We start from the raw sequence: 27,218 nt of genomic DNA, 5'->3' as shown, positions 1-27,218 counted from the left end.
ACATGAAGAGCGGTACGAGAGCGTTTGATGGTTTACATTTCTAGTAGATTGTTAATCGCTTTAATGCAGACTCTTACTAGCTCTTAATAAAATGTTATGTATTTACCATCAATTTGTCTTCTTAATATTTGCCTTTGCTAATGTGTTCCTATTTTTTTTTTTACTATGATTACCTTTTATCTTCCAAGGTCTGGGTTCATGTTGAATAAAGGCTGTAGAATCTACCCTTGGCTTTGGGAGCCTCTTGGGCCATTGTTCCAGGCTCCAAGATTCCTTTTTCTTTTTGCTTCTTGGCCTGAGCCCTGGTCAAAGTGCAAATATGTCCCTGGATGCCCAGCATTGCTGCATGAGCCTCCAACTCTACTTCAGCCCAAGCTGAAGTCTCCAAGTCATTCCCCAAGAGACACTCTACAGGTAAGTATGTGGATACTACACCTTTCTTAGGACCAGTAACCATCCCCCTCCCCAGCTGAAATCAACAACTACCATGGGGTGGCTTACAGTGTTGTTGTGAGCGTCAGTCACTTGGTACTACTGACCATGTAGGTGTTGCTCAGGAGACACCAGTTTTCCAGTCACCATAGTGACACTGGTACCTGTGTCCCTGTAGGCCTGAACCTCAACACCATTTATCAAGGGCAGCTGCCTGTACTTACCCATGTTAAGGGAACAGGCAGCAAGGGTGGCAAAATCAATGCCCCGTCTGAGACTAAAACAGCCTCAGTAGTTTCCCTAACTAGGTCAGCCCACACCACACTTCCTAAAGTGAGCCCAACTACACCCTTGGAATGGCTATTACTGCCTGACCCACCACTACTGTTGTTACTAGGGGCATTAGTGGTAGAGGTGGGGGTTGTAGTGGTGGGTGGCTTGGTGCTTTCCTTAGGGCAGGAGCTGTCTCCAGGCCCATGGCCCTTGTTCCTACAGACATAGCACCAAGGCTTTTTGTTGTGGGAAGAGGAAAGGAATTTGGACCCACCCCCAGAGGAATTTTGTGGGCCTGATGAAAACTCTTTTGGTTTGTTTTTGTCCTGAGACTTACCTGCTTCCTTTTTCTTTTCTTTGTCACCCCCTGTGTGATCTTTTATGTTCACCCTTGTTCTGACCCATTTGTCTGCCTTATTTCCCAATTCTTGGGTAGAGGTCAGATCTGAGTCTACCAGGTAGTGGTGCAACAAATCAGACACACAATTACTGAGAATATGCTCTCCCAGAATTAGATTATACAAGCCCTCAAAGTCACTAAATTTGCTACCATATAACCAGCCCTCTAAAGCTTTTACAGAGCAGTCCACAAAATCAATCCAATCTTGGGAGGTGACTTACAGTGACCTGTGTAGTGACTTGTAGTAAAAACGGGATCAAGAACCTGTTTCATGCAGACTTCAATGGCAGGCCTGCATAACCCTTTGCATGGGCTCCCTATGGGTGGCAGAATAACTGCTGCAGTCCATAAGGATCCCCTGGGACCCCAATGCCCTGGATATCTTGCTACCATATACTAGGGACTTACTTGCGGTGACCAGTATGCCAATTGTGGGAAGAAAAAGGTAAAATTTAGAGGAGAGAGCAAAACTACTGGGGTCCTTGTTAGCAGGATCCCAGTAGACACGGTCAAACATACTGACAACAGGCAGAAAATGGGGGTAACCATTCCAAGAAAGATGGTACTTTCCTTCAAAGACTGTTACAATAAAGTTTGTCTGTGACTGTGGATTACAGTGGCCTGTAGCCTCTGTGTATTGGACCCCCGGTGGTGACAGTAGGAGTCTTTGTGGTGGCAGCGGGCTTGGAGCAGGCTTTCTGACAACATCGTAATCTGGCGGTTTGACCGCAGCCGCCGGCATGGCAATCCAAAGGCCACCAAACTCATAATCAGGCCCATAATTTTGATTGTTGCTAACATCTCAGGATCCCACATTCCTGAATGAAGCCTGCAGAGTCTTGGGCCGGTCAAAGGTAGGCTCCCTTCAAGTCCTTCCCCTTGAGCTATGCTCATGTGAGGGTTAGTGACACACTGTCTGTTGCCTCGTTCTACTGACCCACAGGCTAGCCGCACGGCACCAAGGGCCACAGAAAACCTATCTGTTGGAGGCAAAGTTCTTTAGTCTCACATCATTACGACCCTCGAGCCCCCGCCATGCAGTTTTTCATCAAACATTTTCCTGCAAATATTACATTGATATTATCAATGATGTTATCAGAGATGTCATGAGCGACGTAATTTGTGGGGTAATTAGCAATGCATAGTGAGGGCAAGAGTTATAGTTACTTGAGGTAACTCTAACTATAACTGGTGAATTCCTACGGTTTTGTATGTTTAAAATGTGAGCCTAACTATAACATCCCTGTGTCCTTTGCTTTTTTTAAGTGAATTTCTATGTTTTTTAAAAGTTCTCTTTCTTTACTATAACATCCCCGGCGGCTGGCCACAGGGCCTGCAGCTAGGCCCTGCGTCCAACCCCTATAACCACCAAACCCCGCAAGTCCCCCGTCACCCCCTCCCCAGGCCAATCTCAGCCCTGGGGACCCCATCCACCAGGGCCAGGCCCAAACATTTAATTTTTTGGGGTGGGGGCTACGCAACCCCCCTCCCAAAGGCTGAGGTCTGACCCAGGGACCACATCCCACAGGGTCCGGCCTAAGTATTACTTTTTTTTTTTTGGAGGAGGGGGCTGCATGACCACCCTCCCCAATCAATCAATCAATCAATCAGTACATTTGTTGTGCGCGCTACTCACCCGGTAGGGTCTCAAGGCGCTGGGGAGGGAGGGGGGTGCTACTGCTCAAAGAGCCATGCCTTTAGGCATTTTCTGAAGGACAGGAGGTCCCGGGTCTTGCGTAGGTTGGTGGGGAGGGAGTTCCAGGTTTTGGCGGCGAGGTGGGAGAAGGATCTGCTACCGGAGGTGGTGCGTTGGATGCGGGGGACTGTAGCGAGGGCGAGGTCGGCGGAGCGGAGCTGGCGTGTCGGGATGTGGAAGTTGAGTCGATCGTTGAGGTAGGCCGGTCCGGTGTTTGGAGGACTTTGTGAGCGTGGATTAGGATTTTGAAGATGATCCTTTTGTGGATGGGTAGCCAGTGTAGGGTTCTGAGGTGGACGGAGATGTGTTCGTGGCGAGGGAGGTTGGAGATGAGACGTGCTGAGGCGTTCTGGATGCGCTGGAGTTTTCTCTGGAGCTTGGCTGTAATCCCCATGTAGAGGGCGTTGCCGTAGTCCAGTCTGCTGCTGACGAGGGCGTGGGTGACCCAGACTGATCTCGGCCCTGGGGACCCCATCCCTGAGGCCTAGCCTTCTAAAATTTATTTTTTTGGTTGGAGTGGGGACGCGCAGCCCTTCCCCCTAGGGCATTCCCAGTCCCTGGGGCCAGGCCTAAACATTTAGGGCCTGATTACGAACTTGGCGGATGGGATACTCTGTCACAAACATAACAGATATCCCGCCTGCCATATTACAAGTTCCATTATATCCTATGAAACTTGTAAAACAGCGGGCAGGATATCCATCACGTTTGTGATGGAGTATCCCATCCGCCAAGGTTCTAATCAGGCCCTTAATTTTTTGGGGGAGGAGTGGGTCATGCGCCCTTCCCAGCCCGATATTGGCCCGAGGACCCTATACCCTGGGGCGCAGTTTAATTATTTATTTTTAGGGAGGAGAGGGCTGCAAAACCCTCCTCCCCAGGCTGATCTCAACCCTGGGGACCCCATGCCCCGGAGCCCAGCCTATACATTTTTATTGAGGGGGAGGGTGGCTGCACGGTCCCCGCTCCAAAGGCCGATCTCCGCCCTGGGGGCCCCATCCCACATGGCCAGGCAATGTGACCTGGGTGCCCCCAAGGCATCCAGTCTCAATGTTGGGGACCTTGGGGGGAGCCTGAATGCCCCCACGGTCCCAGCTGGCTCCTCTCCTCCTGCAGGAGGCACCTGCCTGCCACCTCCCTCTCTCTGTGAGAGCCGTTTGCTCCATGTGCTGTTTGCATCTCCGTGGGCAGGCAGACAAAGCAAACCTCCGCTCTGATGAAGGGAGACCTGTTTGACAGCTCTCCCTTCATCGGAGCAGGGGGTTTGCTGTGACTTGGCGGCAGCCAAGCCACAGCAAACAGTTATGTTCCACGGGTGGCGCCCCAGGACATAGCAGGAGCCAGCCCTGGGAGGCAGTAGTCTCCAGTGCCACCAGTGCCTCCCCGAGGAGATGGTGGTCCCCGGGGCTGCACGGGGTCCAGAACGGACCCCCTTTCTATCTGTTAGTGTTTGCTCCTGGGTGCTGGTGGTCCCCTGGGCTGTGGGGGTCTGAAACGGACCACTTTTCTATCTTTTAGTGTTTGCCCTGGGAAGGTGGTGGTACCCAGGGCTGTGTTGAGCATCTGGACCCCGCACACAATTTGTTAATAGCCCCATGGAGGTGTTGGTCCCCAGGGCTGCAGGGGGATGGGGCCATGAGGTTCCCCACACACAATGTATTAATAGCACCGGGGAGGTGGTGGTCCCTGGGCTGAGGTGCGTCCGCGTGCCCCCTCGCATAGAATGAGATTAAAGCCCCAGGGAGCTGGTGGTCACCAGGGCTGAATAAGGGTGGCCCAGGTTCCCCCCCCTTTACAGTTCATAAAAGCCCCCGGGTTGTGGTGGTCCCCAGGGCTCTGCCCCTGCATCATATTAGCAATGCCCCCAGGACTTGGCCCACCCAGGGGCTTCAGAATTACAAAGCGTGAGAGCCCGCAAATTTGTCTAAAAAAAATACTTTTTAGTCGGGGGGGTGGGGTGGGGGAAGTGGGTCCCTTTGGGACCCCAGTACCAGAGCTAAGGGGTTAGGGTGACTCTACCCTGTCCCCTTTTGTTTTCTTAATCTTTTTTATGGGACTCGGCTGAAGCTGTGTCCTGAGATAGCTGCCAATACTTCCTTGTTGAAGTGTTGTAAGCCAAACAGATCTCAGCAAGAGATCGGTAGGGGTTGCAAATCCTTTGCGACCCTATATATACAAATTTTGATTTCTTTTAATTTCTCAAAAACTACTGAACATATTTACACCAAATAACAAAAACGGCTCTTTCTGGACCAAGAGCTACCTTTCTACCAAATTTGGTGTATTCTGTCCACTGGTTTGGGCACTATCGCTGTTCAAAATCCCTGTGGAAAAATGAATGGGGAAAACATGTTTTGGGCCCCTCCTTTTTCTTGGAAATTTTCGTGAAGATTCATTAAACGGTGCCAAAGTTATTAGAAAAACAAAAAAATGCCCTTTCTATAGAAACTAGTTCATAACTATAACTACCTTCTTTATATATGTTTCCATAGAAAATGTGTTTTTGACTTGCCTATATCTTTGCCACCGTTTGACGAATCTTCACAGTTTTTTTTTTTTAAATGCCCTGGTGATTCTAATTGCGCATGGAAAGTTTTGGGGTGACCCATCAAGCAAAGGCGAGAAAAAAGCGTGAGGGGTAAAAAAAGTTGCCTTTCCCATGTTAATCCCCATAGGACCTTTAGATGCGACTCCAGCCCGAGGCACTGGACGGATTTACACCAAATTTGGCAAAAAGCTAGCTGTTAGTACGCAGATTACACTTTTGCTTATTTGGTGTAAATCCAATCAGTGGTTTTTGAAATATTAAAGGAAATCCAAATTTGGATATCTAGGATTGCTAATAATTCGCAAATTTGCACTTGTGAAAAGAAGCGATGTAACTGGCTGACCACAACCTGATTAGAAAGTTGTAGCCGCCAGTTTATTTCACAAGACATGGTGGTGAAAATCCTAATTGAAAGTGGCATAAGGAGTCAGGGTAGAGGTACCCTGACCCCAGCAGTGTAATATAGGTATGTTTAGGGGAAAAACATGGGTTTAAAAATGTTTTGCATGGACATGAGCAATATTCAAGAAAATTCATGAATTTTTACCAACCACTCAAAAAATATTCACAAATATGAACAAATTGGGGAGAGAAACCCACAGACTCATTCAAACACTAATTAATTCACTTATACAGGCACTCAGAGACTCATGCACCCACTCACAGACCCACTCATACACTGTTGCACCCACTCACAGACCCACACAGACCCTCACACACCATTCACAGACCCACACAAACAAATTCCCATAGTCAGGTTACCGCCAGTGCGGTCCCCTTTCTGCGGGCCCCATTATGAGTTTACCGCTGTGTCAGCGTGCGTGAAAAAGAGCCCACAACATTGAGGCCGGCTCATAATTGAGCCGTAGCAATGTTGCAGTGTGTAGAGTGACTACAAAGCAGACAGTGAAAAGCGCGATGGGGCTGGTCAGGGGGGCCCCTGCACTGCCCCATGCCAAGTGCATAGGCCGTGCACGGGCCCCATGGGGCCCCCTGCGCCCCATTTTCGCCAGCCTTTACATGGAGGGTCAACCGCCATATAAACGCCAGCAGAGAGGGGGGTTGTAATTCCCAGAGCAGCACTGCTTGCAGCGCTGCCCTGGCGGATTGGGACCGACAGCACCGCCAGGCCGTCGGGCACCTGAAAAGTGGCAGTGCTGACGGTCTGACCTGGCTCAACCACCACCGTCGTAGTGTGGCTCCGGGACCTCCACATTGGCGGAGGTCTGACCGCCACCACAGCCTTGGCGATCTGAAGACCGCCAGGGTCGTACGTATAGTGCTGAGAAGCAGTGAGTGCTGCACCCTATACCAGCCTCAAATGAAACTGCGGCTCTCTAGGGGCTATTTCAAGCCCTCTGTAGGCACCAAAAACGAATGAAGTCTTGTTACATTGGGTCATTGTCCACAGGCAAATGTATAAACTATCGAGCTATCTAACTTTACTGACCTCTATACTAATACTACACAATGGACCTTATGTTCCACATTTCTCTCCTGAAACTATTATTCCCACTTTCAATACATGTGTCCTAAGTCTGTTGGTTTCTAAGGGAAATGAGAATTTGCATGAGTATATGAAGAATTCCACAAATGCTGCAGAATGGAAATGGCATGGACCAGAGGTCTTTTTTTGAACGAGAACCTTCTGGTTGTCACTCTGGATTTGTTTGATATTGAAGCTGTTTTGATCTTGATAATATTTCTTTAGAAGCACCTTCAGGTGGGCTTCTCTGGTCACGGACACCATGTCTTAACTTGCTGTTGCATTGTCTGATCATTGCCGTGTCTCAGGTAGCGGGGAGTTCTGGATGTTATGCAACTCTCATTTTATATACTGGATTGGCCAACCTTAGGCTATCCTTGACATCTCTATGGTCAGGTGGAGACTGAGCCAGTCTAGCTATGGGTTAGTAGTCCATTGCACGTGTTGTGTTAATAACTTATCGTGAGCACAACTGTGTCATACTGAACAGTCTGTGGATGCCCATGAATCCAGCTTTTGGAGGGTATGCTTGTTTAGTATGATCCGCATTTTGTTTCCCACATGAATTAATGACATTAATCCCTAAAGAAGGGCCTTATCTAACTCGAAATGCATCGGGGAGACCAATACAGCGGGAGAGAAGAGGTGGCGGTCCTGCAAAAGGGGTAGGAACACAGCTGCAGATAATGGCAGAAAGTCAGAGAGGCTGGTGGATGAGGCTTGAGACCGTTTGGAGATGCAAATGTTAAAGCACTTTGTCATGAGTGAATGAACATGACACCTCCTTAGTAACCCAGGGGTATTATGGATGCAGCTTTGGTGGATGGGGTGGGGTTCCGGTTCAGAAGAGAGGGAAGGCTTTCTTTATCCAAAGATGTGGCTCACTTAGAAAATGTCTACGTCGTTCAATATTTGTATTCCTTCTCTTGTATTGTTTTTTCCAATGAAAAATTCAATAAAAGTAAGTTTTAAAAAATGGTGTCACCACTTAAAAGGGCCTAGGTCTTTGTATTAAAAAGGTAATACCTAAGAATCCAAAAATCCCTTAATCCAAAAACACTTGACACAGAGAACAAGGTGCCACCCAAAAGAACCCCCTCGCATCCCGGTGACGGCCTTGGTGATGCTGTGTCCAGTCACCTGTGTCTAGTGAGCGACAAAGTCTTGGTTACTAGACTGCAGAGCCCATTCAATTGCCTTACTTAATGTAACTACCTTTTAGATAGAGATAGCTGACAAATCAGTAGAGCATTCACCACCATATGTCCCGAAGGGGCCTCTTAAACATAGGTGCACGTATCTTGGCATCTAAAGAGCGTGCTAGAGATTTTCCTGTAGCAGGGAACGCAACAGTACTGAGACGAACGAGTTACTTACCTTCGGTAACGCCTTTTCTGGTGGATACACTAGCTACCTGTGGATTCCTCACTCATTGAATTTTCCCCATGCGCCAGCATCCGACGGAAATTTTCTTCCTAGCTTCTGCACGTCGACGAGGACGTCACAATTGCCCACACTATGCCGTCTGACTTCATACAGGCAATAAGAGGTCCTCGCCGGCATGCTGACGTCAGTACCAACATTTTTTACGTGCCTTTGAGACGAACAGGCAAACACAAACAAAATATATATATACACATTTGAAACAAATGCCACAAATAAAATCTTATATCATAACATTTAATTAAATCAAATAGAGAAAACTTCAGCATAATTATGCAAATACGCAAAAATATATACATATAAATTATATATAATTACATCATCACAAAATTTTCTTTTTTATTTTTATTTTATTTTTTTAAATATATTTATATACATATACATATAAAAACATCATATTACCAACAGGAGCTCACCCAAAGAAATCTTGGTAAGACTAGACAGGCAACGGGGAGGCGGGTGGGACCGTGAGGAATCCACATGTAGCTAATGTATCCACCAGAAAAGTCGTTACCGAAGGTAAGTAACTCGTTCTTCTGATGGATACAACTACCTGTGGATTCCTCACTCATTGAATAGAGTCCCAAAGCAGTACCGCACTCGGTGGAGGGTGCCTGAATGGTCAAACCAAGAAATCCTGCAGCACCGACCGTGCAAAATGGCCATCCCTCCTAACCTCCGAATCCAAGCAATAATGCTTTGCAAAAGTGTGGAGGGACGACCAAGTTGCGGCCTTGCAGATGTCAACCACAGGAACACCCCTAGCCAAGGCCGAAGAGGCCGACTTAGCTCTGGTGGAATGAGCTCTTATTCCATCAGGGGGTTCCTTCTTTGCCAGAGAATAACACAGCTTAATGCAAAGAATGACCCACCTGGAGAGTGTTCTCTTGTGGACTGCCCTTCCTCTCCTCTTTCCCACGTACCCGATGAAGAGTTGATCTTCCAATCTAAACTCCTTCGTTCTGTCGACGAAGAAGCTCAGCGCTCTTCTCGGGTCCAAACAATGCAGTCTTTCTTCCTCTTTCGAAGGATGAGGTGGAGGATAAAAAGAGGAGAGTGTAATAGACTGACCCATATGGAAGGGTGAAACAACCTTTGGCAAGAAAGCAGCCTTGGTCCTCAACACCACCTTATCCCCATAGGAGGATGTGTACGGGGGCTTAACAGAAAGAGCCTGTAGCTCACTCACCCTTCTAGCTGAAGTAATAGCAATAAGGAAAACAGTCTTTAGAACCAATAGCCTTAAGGGGCAAGAATGCATCGGCTCAAACGGTGAGCCAATAAGAAACGTTAAAACTAAGTTCAAATCCCACTGAGGCATAATGAAAGGAGTAGGAGGATATCTATCAGTCAGGCCCTTTAAGAACTTCAATACTAAAGGAGATTTAAATAAAGAAGGTTGGTCAGGCAGACACAGAAAGGCTGACAGAGCCGACAAGTAGCCCTTAACTGTCGCAACTGCACAACCCCTCTGTGCCAGGGACAACGCAAAAGACAAGATATCCGATAAGTGGGCACGTAAGGGATCAATTTGCTTCTCTCCACACCAATTCACAAATTTAGACCACCTGCTAGCGTAGATAGATTTAGTGGAGTGTCGCCTGGCCGATAAAATAACATCCACCACCTCAGGTGGGAGAGAAAAGGACCTCCGGTTGCCCTGTTCAATCTCCAGGCATGAAGGTGCAGGCTCTGGAGGTGGGGGTGTAAAACCTGCCCCTGCGATTGCGAGAGGAGGTCTGCCCTGTGAGGGAGACGGAGCAGTGGGCACAGGGAGAGTTGGTAAAGATCTGAATACCACACCCTCCTTGGCCAATCCGGAGCTATTAAGATGACTTGGGCCCGGTCTTAGCGAATTTTCCTCAGAACCCGAGGAATCAAGGGTATGGGGGGAAACGCGTAAAGCAACTGGTCGCACCAGGACATCTGAAACGCGTCCCCCAACGTTCCTTGCACCGGATACTGGAGGCTGCAGAACAACAGTCAGTGCGTGTTCTCCCGAGTGGCAAAAAGATCTACCCGAGGGAATCCCCACATCTGGAAGATTTGCTGGGCTAGATCTGGATGAAGACGCCACTCGTGATCGGTCGAGAAGTGCCGACTGAGACTATCCGCACGCACGTTCAAGACCCCGGCCAGATGGTTTGCTACCAAGCAAATCCGATGGTCCCTTGCCCAAGACCATAGCCGCAGAGCTTCTCTGCAGAGAAGGTACGACCCTACTCCTCCCTGCTTGTTTATATACCACATCGCGGTAGTGTTGTCCGTCAGGACCTGAACTGACTGACCGCGAAGGGAGGAAGGCCTTGAGAGCCAGACATATCGCCTGCAATTCCAACAGATTTATGTGAAACATCTGTTCCACAGGAGACCAATGACCTTTGACCTCCAGGTCCCCCAGATGAGCTCCCCACCCTAGAGTGGAAGCATCTGTTATCACTGTGGCCACTGGAGGAGGTAGCGAGAACGGCCTTCCTTGGGAATGACTGCCGTCCGCAACCCACCATCGAAGATCCACTGCAGCGTCTCTGGAAATCTTTACCGATCCCTCGAGATCCCCTTTGTGCTGAGTCCACTGCTTTCGGAGGCACCACTGAAGAGCCCTCATGTGCCAGCGTGCATGAGTGACCAACAGAATGCAAGAAGCGAACAGACCGAGCAGACGAAGGACCTTGAGGACTGGAATGACCGCTCCACTTTGAAACATTGGAACCAACGCCTGAATGTCCTGAATCCGCTGAGGCGGAGGAAAGGCTCGATTCTATGTTGTGTCCAGTACTGCCTCTATGAACAGGAGACGCTGAGAGGGCTCCAGGTGAGATTTGGGACTGTTCAACTGGGTTGTTGACTGCAGATGATGCAACACAAGCTCCGGAGACTTGGCTTTGATCAACCAGTCGTCCAAGTAAGGGAATACTGCTATCCCCTTCCTTCTGAGCTCTGTTGCAACCACCGCCATCACCTTCGTGAAGACTCAAGGTGCTGAAGTAAGACCAAACGGAAGGACCGCAAACTGATAGTGCTGTGATCCCACCACAAACCGGAGATACTTCCTGTGCGACTTGAGTATTGGGATATGAAAGTAAGCATCCTGCAAGTCGACAGACACCATCCAATCTCCTTCGTTCAATGCCAAAAGTACCTGAGCTAGGGTCAGCATCTTGAACTTTTCCTGTTTGAGGAACCAATTCAAAATCCTCAGGTCCAGGATTGGTCTCAATCGGTCATCCGTCTTGGGGATCAGGAAGTATCTTGAATAACAACCCTGACCCCTTTCCTGCTCCGGAACCAACTCTACTGCACCCTTTGAAAGGAGGACTAGAACCTCCTGTTCTAATAACAGGAGATGTTCTTCTGAGCAAAAGGATGGATGGGGCGGGATGGGGGGTGGAAACTCCCGAAAGGGAAGGGCATAGCCTTTCCCCACAATGCTGGTGACCCAGGAGTCCGATGTTATTGCCTCCCACATGTGGAGAAAGTTCATTAACTTCCCCCCTACAGGAGTGGTATGCAAAGGAATTGGTGGATGACTAAGGCTGCTTCCCATGCTGCACCCCTCCAGAGGAAGAGGAAGAGGCAGAGTGCTGCTGGGTGGCTCCTCTGGTTCGGACCCTCCCCCTCCCCCTGTACGATCTATAGGGGAGGGCAGTGGCGGCCTGCTGCTGAAACCTGCCCCGAAAGGAGGAGGAGGAGGAGCCACGACCAAACCCCCTAAATCTTCTGAACAACCTAGAAGAAACAGAAGAGGAGGCTTGCAAGCCTAACGATTTTGCTGTGGCTCTACTCTCTTTAAATCTTTCAAGGGCAGAGTCCGCCTTCGATCCAAAAAGTTTATCCCCATCAAAGGGAAGATCTAGCAGGGCTGACTGAACATCGGATGAAAACCCTGAAGAACGAAGGCAGGCCTGTCTCCTTGTAGCAACAGTGGTGCCCATAGCTCTGGCCACAGAATCAGTTGTGTCCAGCCCTGACTGGATTACTTGGGTCGCCGCAGCCTGAGCATCAGAAACAAGGCTCAACACCTCCTGAGGCAATTCCGAATGAGAAGACTTAGGGGGTCATTCTGACTCCGGCCGGCGGCGGTAGCCGCCGGCCTGGCTGGGACCGCCAGAAGACCGTACCGCGGTCAAAAGACCGCGGCGGTCATTCTGGGTTTCCCACTGGGCTGGCGGGCAACCGCCAAAAGGCCGCCCGCCAGCCCAGTGGGAAACACCCTTCCACGATGAAGCCGGCTCCGAATGGAGCCGGCGGAGTGGAAGGTGTGCGACGGGTGCAGTAGCACCCGTCGCGAATTTCAGTGTCTGCTCAATTCAATTCTTACGGGGGCCCCTGCAGTGCCCATGCCATTGGCATGGGCACTGCAGGGCCCCCCAGGGGCCCCACGACACCCCTCACCGCCATCCTGTTCCTGGCGGTCGAAACCGCCAGGAACAGGATGGCGGTGAAGGGGTCGGAATCCCCATGGCGGCGCAGCAAGCTGCGCCGCCATGGAGGATTCCCATGGGCAGCGGAAAGTCGGCGGTACACCGCCGACTTTCCGTTTCTGGCCGCGGCTGTACCGCCGCGGTCAGAATGCCCAAAGGAGCACCGCCAGCCTGTTGGCGGTGCTCCCGCGGACCCCGGCCCTGGCGGTTTTTACCGCCAGGGTCGGAATGACCCCCTTAATCTCCTCCATAAGGGCGTAGATGTATCTGCCCAAGATGCATGTGGCATTGGTGGACTTGAGAGCCATACTACAAGATGAAAATGCCTTTTTCGAAGACTGGTCCATCTTTTTAGAGTCCCTGTCCGAAGGCACACCCAGAAAAGAACCTGGAGCAGTGCGAGACGAACATGAAGCTTGTACAACCAGGCTTTCTGGAGTCGGGTGCCTCGACAAAAAGCTCGGATCCGCAGGAGCCACACGATACCTGCGCGCCACTGTCCTATTAACAGCCGTAGATTAAACTGGCTTTTTCCAAATCTCTAGACTTGGATCCAGGAGAGCCTCATTAAAAGGCAAAAGTGGCTCTGCAACCGCTGAAGCCGGATGTAGCACTTCCGTTAATATGTTGGGTTTTGACTCAGCCACTGGAAGAGGAAGGTCCAAAAAGTCAGCTGCCTTCCTTAAAACAGAGTGGAAAGAAGCAGCTTCCTCTGTATATTCCCCAGGAGATGTTAAATCCCACTCTGGAGAAGTGTCTAAGCCACTTGCCGTGTCCAAACCCTGGAGATCTACAAGAGGTTCATTAATCTCACCCTCCTCCAAGGCCTGCTTTTGATATTCCTGTTCTTCAAGGAGGCGAAGAGCTAGCCTCCTTGAATGAAGCCTGGCCTCAATCCTTGGCATCGACAAGGCGTCCGCCGACGTCGATGACCTTGCCTGACGCCGATCCTCCAAACCATCCGACGCCGGATCCATCAGCGCCATGGGCTGCTTCGGCGCCGACCGAGGTAGAGGATGTGAAGGCGAAGAACTCTCCGGCGCCGGAACAGCAGACCTCATTGGCTTCGCAGGTCGTGTAGGCGACGCCAAAGGAACCGGCGCCGAACCAGCACCTCCCATTGGAAGGAAGGGCATAAAAGGTGCCGGTCGTAAAGGAGCCGGAGCACCCATATTAAAGGCTAATGGCCCGAAGGACCAGCCAGACCACCACCTGGAGCCATCTGCTGAAAAATGGCAAACATCGCATTTAGAAATGCGGAACTATCAGCACCTGGTGCCGGGAATGCCGGATACTGCGGAGCCTGAGCACAAGGTGATAACGGTGCCGGCCCCGGCGTCTCTGAAGCAGGTGAGAACTCCTGTTCCTGCTGAGATACGACCTCGAAGACAGATGGTGGAGTTGTAGGTGAAGCCAGGGATGTGGGAGGCGACTGCGGCTGAGGAGTGATGGTGGGACTAACCTCCCATGTCTTTCGGTGCCGAACCGAAGGCGACCTCGAGCGTGAACGCTCTCTACTCGACCGGCGCCGAGATTCACGATGGCGCCGGGAATCACGGTGACGCTTCTGTTTCTTTTTGGACTTTGCCAAAAACAGCTTCGCCTCCCGTTCCTTCAACGCCTTAGGATTCATGCGTTGACAGGAATCACATTTCTCCACGTCATTATCGGAGCTCAGACACCACAAGCAATCCACATGTGGGTCTGTCACCGACATCTTGCCTCCGCACTCTCTACAAGGCTTAAAGCCCGACTTTCGCTGAGACATCTCGAAAAAAATTGTAACTGTAACTCCGCAGAGGAGAAAGAGTTGCTCCCTCGAAGAATAACCGTCGCTTGAAGGCACGGAAAAAAGGGAACTGACGTCAGCACGCCGGCCAGGACCTCTTATTGCCTGTATGACATCAGACGGCGTTGCGTGGGCAATTGTGACGTCCTCGTCGACTTGCAGAAGCTAGGAAGAAAATTTCCGTCGGATGCTGGCACATGGGGAAAATTCAATGAGTGAGGAATCCACAGGTAGTTGTATCCATCAGAAATATGAAATTATTAACACATCATGGGAAAAGGGCAACCACTCCTAGTAGAAAGATCTTCCTTCCTTACCTGGGTCTGTAAGCCATTCGATATCTGGGCGACAAAGGTGAACACATACCAGCAAAGGGGGATAAAACGTACCTCTTTTGTTGTCCAAAGTGGACTGCCAAGGACGATCAGAGGGGTGCAGCTGTAAAAGGTCCCAGGGATCCTCCAATTCTGGGAGAGCCCTTTTCCTGCTGTTGCCAGCTACAGATGTAGTGCTCCTTTCCCTTGGTCACAGAGAGACCTTTTTTGGGTGAACATAGATGTGAGTTGTGTTTGCCCACTTAAAGGCTCATTGTCAGACGAGGGTGCCACATACAGGAAATACAGAGGGGTAGTTTTCACTCTGGAACTCTAAAACAAAGCTGCTGAGCAAGCTATTTTCAGCTAATACTAGGTACAGAGATTTTGGGAAGAGTGCAGTGGGTGTGTCCACGCAGGCTGCCACATCCCAGATGCGCATCACCAGTCCACCACAAAAGAGACCACCATCTTGTGTAGCATATACACGAATTCCAGTGGAGCCTGCAGGCATCAGTTCAGTTACGAATACGTTTTTTAGAAACGTGCAAGAGCGGGCTAGCACAACTTAACATGAAGCCATTCAGAGGACCAGTGACCAACACACTTTTTGTGACCGCGGCTGTGAACCAGTGACAATAGCTTACAAAGCTCCTTCCATTCATTCTGGAGTGCTGAGCTTCTTCACAATCAATTCCCATCACCATGGCCCATAAGAGATAAGACCCTGAAATGAACTTGTCTCTGGTTCTGGACCCACTGCCAGCTCCTCGGAGAGGGATCCAAGACCTGTCACCTTTGAGATGAGCCTGTACGGGCTCGTCTTTTATTGTTCTGGAGGCAAACAACTCATCTGGTCAAGGCTCATCCTTCTACGAGCACCCCACACTACTCACCAAAGGACCTTCAAGAACACATTCAACATGTTCCACCGCACTTCGAAACCCCAACTCCACTGAAGAGAGAGGCATATCTTACCTACTATGGGGTACCATTTGGCCCCTTTTACTATGCCCTTTGGGAAGGAGTCACCACAAAAGTTTCCCTTGTTTATTTCTGGATGGGTAAAGGAGTAAATCTTTGCCAAATGCTTGAACACATCTTCATCCGCATACTGGATTTCTCCTGTTGGTCCTGCAAAAGAAACAGGGGAAGCTGTCTAAGTGGTTGATGTGCTATAAAAACAAATAAGCTCAAATACTTGAGTGTTATCTTCAAGGAAACATTAAAATGGTCACAGCCACTGGCTCAAGCTTTTGGAGTGTTCCAATCAGGTCCATAGTCAAAGTATAGAAACCAGGTGTCAACAGGATCTCTTCTCACTAAGACTGTCTAGAATTAATCAAAACAGCAATTCTCTCGGCACAGCTTTGACTGAACTTTCTTCTACAAATGTTACCGAACGCTGAGGAAAAGTTAATGGCTCCATCCATACCACTCAGGCCAGTGTTGCTGTGTATTTGTAAGCACTGGGCACCCTGCGGATCTCATAAGTGACTGGAAAACAGTCAGCGTGGTCAGCAAGGGGCCACTGCCCCTGTGGTGTCAGCCTGTGTGGAGCAGCTACTGGTCGACTAGGAATATAACCCCAGGTTCAAGCTGCGGAAGTGAATGACCCTGCTGCGTTCAGAGCTTTTACTGGCAAGATCTGAACTACAAACCTTCATCGTGGCCACTGAATCGGTGCTGTGGCACACTAGAAAGAATAACGTACTACGACTAAACATCTCACTGGTGCGAGTGGGAATTCACAAGATATTTATCTATAATATACAGACCGAAGTATTTAGGGATTATTTTTTATTTCATATCCTCATTTCTATATTTAGAATGATAACGTATAATATTATGCCCCAGCTGCGCCATGTTGAGGCACACCTATTGTTTAATGACCGGTGTAAGCTTGTGCATGTATGCAATATAGGGTTGTTTTTATAATGACCCAACAAACAGAACTGAATTTGGAAGTGAAATTGATAAATAACGTCCTGTAACTTCTTAGCCCCGCATGACATAGTCCGACACTGGGGAGAGGCTCAGACGTGGATCACAGCTGGGTGGTGGACCACAGAGCTGTCATGACATCTAGATGTAACTTTTGGGCATATCTCAGTCCCACTGATTGCACAGTCCCAAGGGGGCTTTGTCAGTGTAACTGAACTGAATTAAAGTTGCGACGCTGTCATGGGTACCGTGGCTCTACAGGATCAAACCCTGTAGAAGTGATAATTATAAAGTCTGAAACTATACCCAGTGAAAGGACAAGATGATGGATGGATACTTCAAGCGCTGTCTAATCAATGCCCCTGATTCCTTCACCCACACCTCTTTGGGTACAAAGCTTCAGGTTCTGATGTGTGGTACGGGTATTATTCCATATCTTGAGGCTCCGATTACGGAGATTGAACACGGAATAGATCCTCTGACATGACTAGTGGTGGATATATTCTAGATGCTTTATGGACAGCCCTCAGCTTAAGATTAAGAGTCTACTGTTGCCATAAAATACAACTTGAGAGTTTTTCTATTTAAAGCTGGGGTCTCCAACCTTTTCTGTAGTGTACTTCTAATCAGTGAAAATCGCTGTGAGCTACTGAAGTCTAAACAACTCGTGCATTGTTATCAGACACCCCCACATCCAGCTTCATTGACTTTAAGCCTAATGTCCATAGAGCCCGGTAATATGGTTTGAACAAAATACTTTGACGAGGGGCACTATGACAGGGCTGCCCTGAGTCTCGATGAGAGCGTGGTCTGTGGAGAGGTATGAAAGTGTGTGTATGAATGGGATATATGTTCCTGGGTGACTGAGAGCCTGTGGTGTATGCACTTGTGGCACAGGACATACCTTTCACCATACATGGCACTGTTACATGTATATCTAAAAAATACAACCATTTTTTTAAATGGAACAGATTTAAAATTCAGAAAATGTTCTGCAAAAATGTTCAAAATATGGAACATTTTTCTGTGCTTCTCCCATGCACAGAAATGACTATTTTTCAGTGATACACACAGCAGAGCGTCTCCTGGCCACTGGGAGCCTGACATCTACTGTTTGTAAATGCGACACTTGGAGGAAATGGGAGAAAATTAAAATGAAGAGTTAACTTAATCATTAAGATAACTTTTAATTAGAATTCTGCCCCATTTATCAGCATTCAGAAGCATCATCCTGTTCTCACCCTCCAACAGTAAGCTGGCAACCACTTTTATTTAAGAGTTAAATACCTCAGTGCTTCAGTTCTTCACCTCTGTGCCAAGGCCGCAGCCTGGCCCATTGATCTGACTGAGCACTGCTCATTATCAGGCCCTGCTATCTGTAGCCCGAATGTAATAATGTAAACACAGCATTCCCTTAACTTTAAAAGGAAAATGTGACCCTGTGCTTATTATAAAATGAACCCAAGGCTGTGAGCTGCTCTGAAAGTGTCTGGGAGCTACTGGTAGCTCATGATCGACTGGTTGGAGACACCTTCGTTTAGACTTCATGACTTGGGAGTCTCATAAAGAGAGTCTTTCACAGGTGGTAGGCCACAACCTCTTGTAAAAGAACAAGAATTTGGAGCCCTGAAGGAAGCCTCAGAAGAAGTACCACCGGAGGGACAAAAACACTTTGTTAGTTTTCAGGGATACCCCAGGCATGGGAATAACCTAGAGGGTGATCCTCTAAATAAAAATATGCTAAATGACAGTAGATTACTCAAGCCACCTCTTCAAGTGTCGGGAGGAGAGTGAAGCATTCCATGTCTGATAAATAATACTGAACCCCTAAAAAAATACCTCCTCGCTGATATAATTTTAGACGCGGAGACCAAAATCACCTTAGATTTCCAGGGCATATACCGGCGGCATTTCAGAAATGTTATTTAAATCTCCAAAGAAAAGATATGGCGGTGGAAGAGAATGTAGTCAAGACAAAGAATCGACTCCTCGATCACTTGGGCTGTCAGAATTAGAACAAGGTACATTAATGGCAGAGGAATTATCAGCTCTTTCACATCTGAAAGAGGAATACGCAGATGAGAAATCTATTACATTCTATGGTTTCCTCATTGATCATGCCTTATGGAGGTACCATATATCACATCTCCATCAATGTACATCCGCCTGTGCCCCACAGCCCTGATGCTTTGTCAGCACAGAACCTGCCCTTCCATCCTGAATATCTCTCCCACCTTCCCATGATCAGTACGTGTGATTACAAAATGTTCACTTGCCTCGTAGCTTTCACCTCCCCAGCACCCCGAGTAATGTTTTACCCCATCCCGGCTCTATTCACATCCCGCGACCCTGACCTCCTTCCAGCTGAAGCTGTGATTGCGGGGCAAATGTAATTTGTGTGATTACTGTTGTCCTTTGCCCACCCACATCTCCGCACCTTGGTCTCTCGATGCAACCTATTGTTAGTAACTCTTTTTTAGAATGACAAACCCAATAAAGAGAGTTAGGGCCTTCTTTAGGCTTTGGGGAACAGTACTCCATCCATCAGGGAGGCAGAGGACCACACTGGTGGACTTTGGTCTGCCAAATTTAGGGATGACTGCTGGCCCAGTGGTCATCTTTGTACCTTGAATCACAATAGGTTGAAATAGGTAAACATAGGTCTAGGGGCAACACAAACCATAAACTCCAAAAGTGGAATGCGAATCACAAATAGACCCCAGACCTATGGGAGGTTGTAGAGGGTCGCTGGGAATGTAGGAAAACAGTAAGGGTGTCCAAGATACCCCACCCCAAGACCCTGAAAAGTAGGAGTAAAGTTACCCTACTACCCCAGAAAGACAGAATAGTCGTGATAGGGGATTCTGCAAGAACCACAAGCACCAGCAAAACACTGAAGACAGATTCCTGGACCTGAGGACCTGTAAAGGAAGGAGACCAAGTCCAAGAGTCACGCAAGTGTCCAGGGGGGCAGGAGCCCAGAAAACCCCGGATGAAGGTGCAAAAGGGCTGCCTCCGGGTGGAAGAAGCCAAAGATTCTGCAACAACGAAAAGGGCTAGGAACTTCTCCTTTGGATGGAAGATGTCCCACGGCGTGCTGGAGGTTGCAGAAGTGTTTCCAGGCAGAAATACCGCAAACAAGCCTTGCTAGCTGCAAGAGTCGCGGTTGAGGATTTTGGGTGCTGCTGGGGACCAGGAAGGACCAGGATGTTGCCCCGGGGAGGAGGAGACAGAGGGGAAGCTCAGCAACTCAGAGAGCCCCCACAGAAGCAGGCAGCACCCGCAGAAGTACCGGAGCAGGCACTTAGAAGATCTGAGGACAGCGGTCGACTCAGAGTCACAAAGGAGGGTCCCACGACGTCAGATTTCAACTCAGTGAGTTGGGCAATGCAGGACAGAGTGCTGGGGACCCAGGCTAGGCTGTGCACAAAGGAATCCTTGGAAAAGTGCACAGAAGCCGGAGCAGCTGCAGATCATGCAGTACACAGGATTACTGTCTGGCGTGGGGAGGTAAGGACTTACCTCCACCAAATTTGGACAGAAGGGCCACTGGACTGTGGGAGACACTTGGACCCAGCTCCTGTGTTCCAGGGACCACGCTTGTCAGGATGAGAGAGGACCTATAGGACCGGTGATGCAGTAGCTTGGTGCCTGCGTTAGCAGGGGGAAGATTCCGTCGACCCACAGGAGATTTCTTCTTGGCTTCCATTGCAGGGTGAAGGCAGACAGCCCTCAGAGCATGCACCACCAGGAAACAGTCAAGAAAGCCGGCAGGATGAGGCGCTACAATGTTGCTGGTAGTCGTCTTACTACTTTGTTGCGGTTTTGCAGGTGTCCTGGAGCTGTCAGCGGTCGTTCCTTGGCAGAAGTCGAAGAGGGAAGTGCAGAGGAACTCTGGTGAGCTCTTGCATTCGTTATCTGAGGAATAGCCCAGAGAAGAGACCCTAAATATCCAGAAAAGGAGGTTTGGCAACCAAGAAAGGAGGTTTGGCTACCAAGAGAGGTAGGCACCTATCAGGAGGGGTCTCTGACGTCACCTGCTGGCACTGGCCACTCAGAGCAGTCCATTGTGCCTCAACACCTCTGAATCCAAGATGGCAGAGGTCTGGGACACACTGGAGGAGCTCTGGCCACCTCCCCTGGGAGGTGCAGGTCAGGGGAGTGGTCACTCCCCTTTCCTTTGTCCAGTTTCGCGCCAGAGCAGGGCTGGGGGATCCCTGAACTGGTGTAGACTGGCTTATGCAGAGATGGGCACCATCTGTGCCTATCAAAGCATTTCCAGAGGCTAGGGGAGGCTACTCCTCCCCAGCCCTTCACACCTATTTCCAAAGGGTGAGGGTGTAACACCCTCTCTCAGAGGAAATCCTTTGTTCTGCCTTTCTGGGACTGGGCTGCCCAGACCCAAGGAGGGCAGAAACCTGTCTGAGAGGTTGGCAGCAGCAGCCGCTGCAGTGGAAACCCCGGAAAGGCAGTTTGGCAGTACCCAGGTTCTGTGCTAGAGACCAGGGGGGATCATGGAATTGTCACCCCAATACCAGAATGGTATTGGGGTGACAATTCCATGATCTTAGACATGTTACATGGCCATGTTTGGAGTTACCATTGTGACGCTACACATAGGTAGTGACTTATGTGGAGTGCACGCGTGTAATGTTGTCCCGCACTCACAAAGCGGAGAATTTGCCCTGAACAATGTCGGGGCACATTGGCTAGTGCCAGGGTGCCCACACACTAAGTAACTTGGCACCTAACCTTCACCAAGTGAGGGTTAGACATATAGGTGACTTATAAGTTACTTATGTGCAGTGTAAAATTGCTGTGAAATAATGTGGACGTTATTTCACTCAGGCAGCAGTGGCAGGCCTGTGTAAGAATTGTCTGAGCTCCCTATGGGTGGCAAAAGAAATGCTGCAGCCCATAGGGATCTCCTGGAACCCCAATACCCTGGGTACCTCAGTACCATATACAAGGGAATTAAATGGGTGTACCAGTATGCCAATGAGAATTGGTAAATTTAGTCACTAGCCTGCAGTGACAAATTTGGAAAGCAGAGAGAGCATAACCACTGAGGTTCTGGTTAGCAGAGCCTCAGTGATACAGTTAGGCATCACACAGGGAACACATATAGGGCATATACTATGAGCACTGGGGTCCTGCCTAGCAGGATCCCAGTGACACAAGGGCTAAAACATACATACATACAGTAAAAATGGGGGTAACATGCCAGGCAAGATGGCACTTTCCTACACCGTCCGCCTCCAGAGGGTCCGGAGCTGCCTTCTAATGTAGCAACCACCTTTTCCGAATACCTGGAGTTACTCAGTTCTAACCTGCCTGATTTTTAGTAATCCTGTAGCCTGAGACTGCAATTATGGATACTGTTTGTTAGATCCACGAGGGAGGGGAAAGACCAGCAGTGCTGCCATTCCTCTACCTCTCAGCACCTTTCGGCACTGTTGACCACAGTGCCTTGATAGACCGGATGGACAGTGCAGTGGACGCTCAGGGGACGGCACTGGATTGGGTCAGTGGATCACTGCCACGTAGTCCTGCCGGGGTCATCTCTCTTGCCCCTCTTTTCCGTCTATACTTGCTCTCTCTGGCCGGGCTCTTTGGGGCTGTGGTCTGTGGTGTGAACTGTACTTCACTGACGCCCAGGTTGTCTTAGAACCTGATGACGATTCAAATGGCATCCATGTTGGTGTTGGTCTGCAGCTGGAGGTAGGACAAGACTTAATGCTTCCTGGCTGTCAAGATTGTTCACGAGGGACTTAAATGGTCACTGCAGCTGAGTACTTCTACCCTGGTAAGGACAGTGACGGCCGAGACCTCACACTTTCACCCTACTCTGTCAAAAATATGTGCTTAGCTTCAACTTTAAGATTGGCCGTCCCTCCTGCTAGCACAGATTCTGCCCGTGCACATTACTGTATGACGCTGTACATTAATATCTCTGGGGAAGTGATGGCGAAGCTACTCTCTGTTAAAAATAGGGACCTCAGGTCACATGTAAACTTGGCACACACAAACCTCTTGACTAAGCGACAGGAGAAGCTGCGACGGTTAAGAGTGGAGACACAATCCGCTTCAGTCCACGTTATCTTTAGTAAGATACTGGATTGTGAGTTCTGGATCAGACCCTCAACATTACAGCTCTCAAACTTTAGAACAGTCACCACTTTCTGGGGTTTAAGGAGCATTCATGGAGGAATGTTTCTGAAGTGCAGGTCTACTTTGAAAGAGGGTGATTTGTTGAATTGATTCCAATGTGTTTGTGCTTTGTTGAGTTTTGTTCTCTATGATGTGTGATATTTATTTCCTTGCCCCATGACACTGTCAGTTCAAGGTAAACAGTTGTGCATCATCAATTAAAAGCAAATCAGAAGTCGTTGTGCGATGTCATTTGCTCGTTCCAGATGTTAAGGAGTCAAGAATGCAAGGCACAGGCTGCAAGCCTTTCGTTAGCCAAAGCTAGCAGAATGATGGCCATTTGTGTTCTAGTTTTTGATTCCCGTTAAAGACACTAAAAGCTGACAGCCTCTTGACAGGGAAGGACGAGGGGCCATATCATGAGACGTCATGCGATGCGGGAGAGGGCATCTACTAAGATATGGTGTTTTCCTGCTCTCTTCCTGCCCTGGCGCACTGAGTGCCGTCTAGTGCCAACTCGGGCACCCTTGTGCTAAGCTGAAAGGGTGTCTGCGATACGAGCAGGATTGGTTTCGTACACAAAGCGACACCTTCTTGCATAAAAACGATCCTTAAAGGCTCTTCCTTTTACTATTTGTGATGCGTCACGCATCATACACAGAAAAAGGAAGTAAGGAGGAGAGGAAAAGAGTTCTCGTCACGCCTCAGTCTACGAGGTGCAGCATTGGACGCATTCCCAGGTATACAAGTCTATGTAAATCTGGGAATGCGCCAAAATCAATGGGTGGATGAGTGGGAAGGCCCCTAATCCGACCATGGAACGCCCCCCATGCGCTGCATTCATTACTCATTTCTTACAAAGCCACGCAAGGTGGTGTAAATCACCCTTGCATGGCTTTGCAAATCCCAGCTAAGGACTGAGGGGCATACGTACAATAAAGTGGTGCAGGGCAGCACAGAAAGTGACCTTGCTGTGCTGCCCTGCGCCACCGGAAAAGGGTAGAAACACACCATATTTACAAAATACGGTGCATTTCTGTCCTCTCCCCCTGCACTCGTGAACAATGGACTGCCTAGTGCCAACGCAGGGACCCTTGCACCACGCTGCATGGGTGTCTGCGCTGCATGTAGGATTGTTAATGTGCAGGAAGGGGCACCTTCCTGCACAAAACCAATCTGTGGAGGTGTTTTCCTCTCACTATATGTGCTGCAGAATGTAACACACATGGAATTCTGAGGTTTACAGAGCCTTGTAAATCTGGGAATGCGTCAAGCCCCATGGGTGCTGCGTGCGAACACCCACCCCAACACCCATGGTACGCCCCCCTGACGCAGTGTGAGGCAATGCAGCAACTTGCGCTGTGTTGCCTTACACAATAGCTAAGAGGCCATGAAAAGCCACCCAAAGTGGGTTTGCGTGGCCTCGTAGATATGGCTCTGTGCTCTGCGGCACCGGAAGGTAAAAAAAAGTGAGGGACCAGCGGCGCATGGGGCTTGTAAATATGCCCCTTAGTACCTTGGGTAATATGTTTCATTCAGAAGACACCACATACCTTCCTCGTCGTTGCTGTAGGGGTAAACAACCACCATTGCTCCTCCGTGAAGGACCGCAGACAACACAAAGCTCTCACTGCGAAACCACCTCATCACGGCTTGGGTTTCCGGCTCGCGGGGCACTGAGTTATTGGCAAAGAAGTCAGGGAAGTTACGATTCAGGTCCACACCATGAAAATTCTGCCTATGAGGAAACAGATCAGACACCTTTTAGAAGAGTGCACTCCAGCACTTTGTTTACCTCCCAGGAACCCAATGAAGGCAGCCTACAACGCTCAAAGGCAATCTGCTTTACCTGCCTTGCTCCCCATCGCAGTCCCCGGGGGCAGCAACCTTGAAGCCATCGGGATTCATCGCTGGAAGAATGTGGATCCTGGTGCTGTTCACCAGTGCGGTGATGTGCGGGTCGTAGCCATAGTGCGTCAGAAGGTGGTGCGCAAGATGAAGGAGGAGCTCCCGGCCAACGGGCTGCAGAGAAAAGGAATATCACCACTGTGGAACCAACTACAAGACCTCTTCTTCACAAAGCCTGCACCCACCAGGCATAGACAGACGTAAAGACTCACATGTAGGAACCAACTACAAGACCTCTTCTTCACAGAGCCTGAAACCACCAGGCATGGACAGACGTACAGACTCACATGTACCTGTGGAACCAACTACAAGACCTCTTCTTCACAGAGACTGAAACCACCAGGCATGGACAGACGTACAGACTCACATGTACCAGTGGAACCACCTACAAGACCTCTTCTTTACAGAGCTTGAAACCACCAGGCATGGACAGACGTACAGACTCACCTGTACCTGTGGAACCAACTATAAGACCTCTTATTTACAGAGCCTGAAACCACCAGGCATGGGAAGACGTACAGACTCACATGTACCTGTGGAACCAACTACAAGGCCTCTTCTTCACAGAGCCTGAACCCACCAGACATGGGAAGACGTACAGACTCACATGTACCTGTGGAACCAACTGCAAGACCTCTTCTTTACAGAGCCTGAAACCACCAGGCATGGACAGACGGACAGACTCACATGTACCTGTGGAACCAACTGCAAGACCTCTCCTTTACAGAGCCTGAAACCACCAGGCATGGACAGACGTACAGACTCACATGTACCTGTGGAACCAACTACAAGACCTCTCCTTTACAGAGCCTGAAACCACCAGGCATGGACAGACGTACAGACTCACATGTACCTGTGGAACCAACTACAAGACCTCTCCTTTACAGAGCCTGAAACCACCAGGCATGGACAGACGTACAGACTCACATGTACCTGTGGAACCAACTACAAGACCTCTCCTTTACAGAGCCTGAAACCACCAGGCATGGACAGACGTACAGACTCACATGTACCTGTGGAACCAACTACAAGACCTCTCCTTTACAGAGCCTGAAACCACCAGGCATGGACAGACGTACAGACTCACATGTACCTGTGGAACCAACTACAAGACCTCTCCTTTACAGAGCCTGAAACCACCAGGCATGGACAGACGTACAGACTCACATGTACCAGTGGAACCAACTACAAGACCTCTTCTTCACAGAGCCTGAAACCACCAGACATGGACAGACGTACAGACTCACATGTACCTGTGGAACCAACTACAAGACCTCTTCTTTACAGAGCCTGAAACCACTAGGCATGGACAGACGTACAGACTCACACGTACCTGTGGAACCAACTACAAGACCTCTTCTTCACAGAGCCTGAAACCACTAGGCATGGACAGACGTACAGACTCACACGTACCAGTGGAACCAACTACAAGACCTCTTCTTCACAGAGCCTGAACCCACCAGGCATGGACAGACGTACAGACTCACATGTACCTGTGGAACCAACTACAAGACCTCTTCTTTACAGAGCCTGAAACCACCAGGCATGGTCAGACGTACAGACTCACATGTAGGAACCAACTACAAGACCTCTCCTTTACAGAGCCTGAAACCACCAGGCATGGACAGACGTACAGACTCACATGTACCTGTGGAACACACTACAAGACCTCTCCTTTACAGAGCCTGAAACCACCAGGCATGGACAGACGTACAGACTCACCTCTACCTGTGAAACCAACTACAAGACCTCTTCTTCACAGAGCCTGAAACCACCAGGCATGGACAGACGTACAGACTCACATGTACCTGTGGACAACTACAAGACCTCTTCTTCACAGAGCCTGAACCCACCAGGCATGGACAGACGTACAGACTCACATGTACCTGTGGAACCAACTACAAGACCTCTTCTTTACAAAGCCTGAAACCACCAGGCATGGACAGACGTACAGACTCACATGTAGGAACCAACTACAAGACCTCTTCTTTACAGAGCCTGAAACCACCAGGCATGGTCAGACGTACAGACTCACATGTAGGAACCAACTACAAGGCCTCTTCTTTACAGAGCCTGAAACCACTAGGCATGGACAGATGTACAGACTCACATGTACCAGTGGAACCAACTACAAGACCTCTTCTTTACAGAGCCTGAACCCACCAGGCATGGACAGACGTACAGACTCACATGTACCTGTGGAACCAACTACAAGACCTCTTCTTTACAAAGCCTGAAACCACCAGGCATGGACAGACGTACAGACTCACATGTAGGAACCAACTACAAGACCTCTTCTTTACAGAGCCTGAAACCACCAGGCATGGTCAGACGTACAGACTCACATGTAGGAACCAACTACAAGGCCTCTTCTTTACAGAGCCTGAAACCACCAGGCATGGTCAGATGTA

At 49.3% G+C, this 27,218-nt stretch overlaps 1 protein-coding gene across 1 annotated transcript in view; it reads right to left on the bottom strand.

Moving 5' to 3' along the window:
* Positions 1 to 27,218, bottom strand: part of LOC138302240 (carboxypeptidase M-like) — an 87,232-nt gene that overhangs the window by 17,675 nt on the left and 42,339 nt on the right. Inside the window, exons 3-6 of the mRNA XM_069242559.1 lie at positions 24,749 to 24,921; positions 24,453 to 24,637; positions 20,563 to 20,591; positions 15,784 to 15,919 (exon numbers count right to left, since the gene is read on the bottom strand). Coding sequence (XP_069098660.1) covers positions 15,784 to 15,919; positions 20,563 to 20,591; positions 24,453 to 24,637; positions 24,749 to 24,921 — 523 coding nt within the window. The remainder of the gene's footprint in view (positions 1 to 15,783; positions 15,920 to 20,562; positions 20,592 to 24,452; positions 24,638 to 24,748; positions 24,922 to 27,218) is intronic.

The sequence above is a fragment of the Pleurodeles waltl genome, chromosome 6 (assembly GCF_031143425.1).
Source record: "Pleurodeles waltl isolate 20211129_DDA chromosome 6, aPleWal1.hap1.20221129, whole genome shotgun sequence".
Classification (NCBI taxonomy): Eukaryota; Metazoa; Chordata; class Amphibia; order Caudata; family Salamandridae; genus Pleurodeles; species Pleurodeles waltl.
The sequence above is the reverse complement of the archived record's forward strand: the minus strand, read 5'-3'. Positions and strand labels throughout refer to the sequence as shown.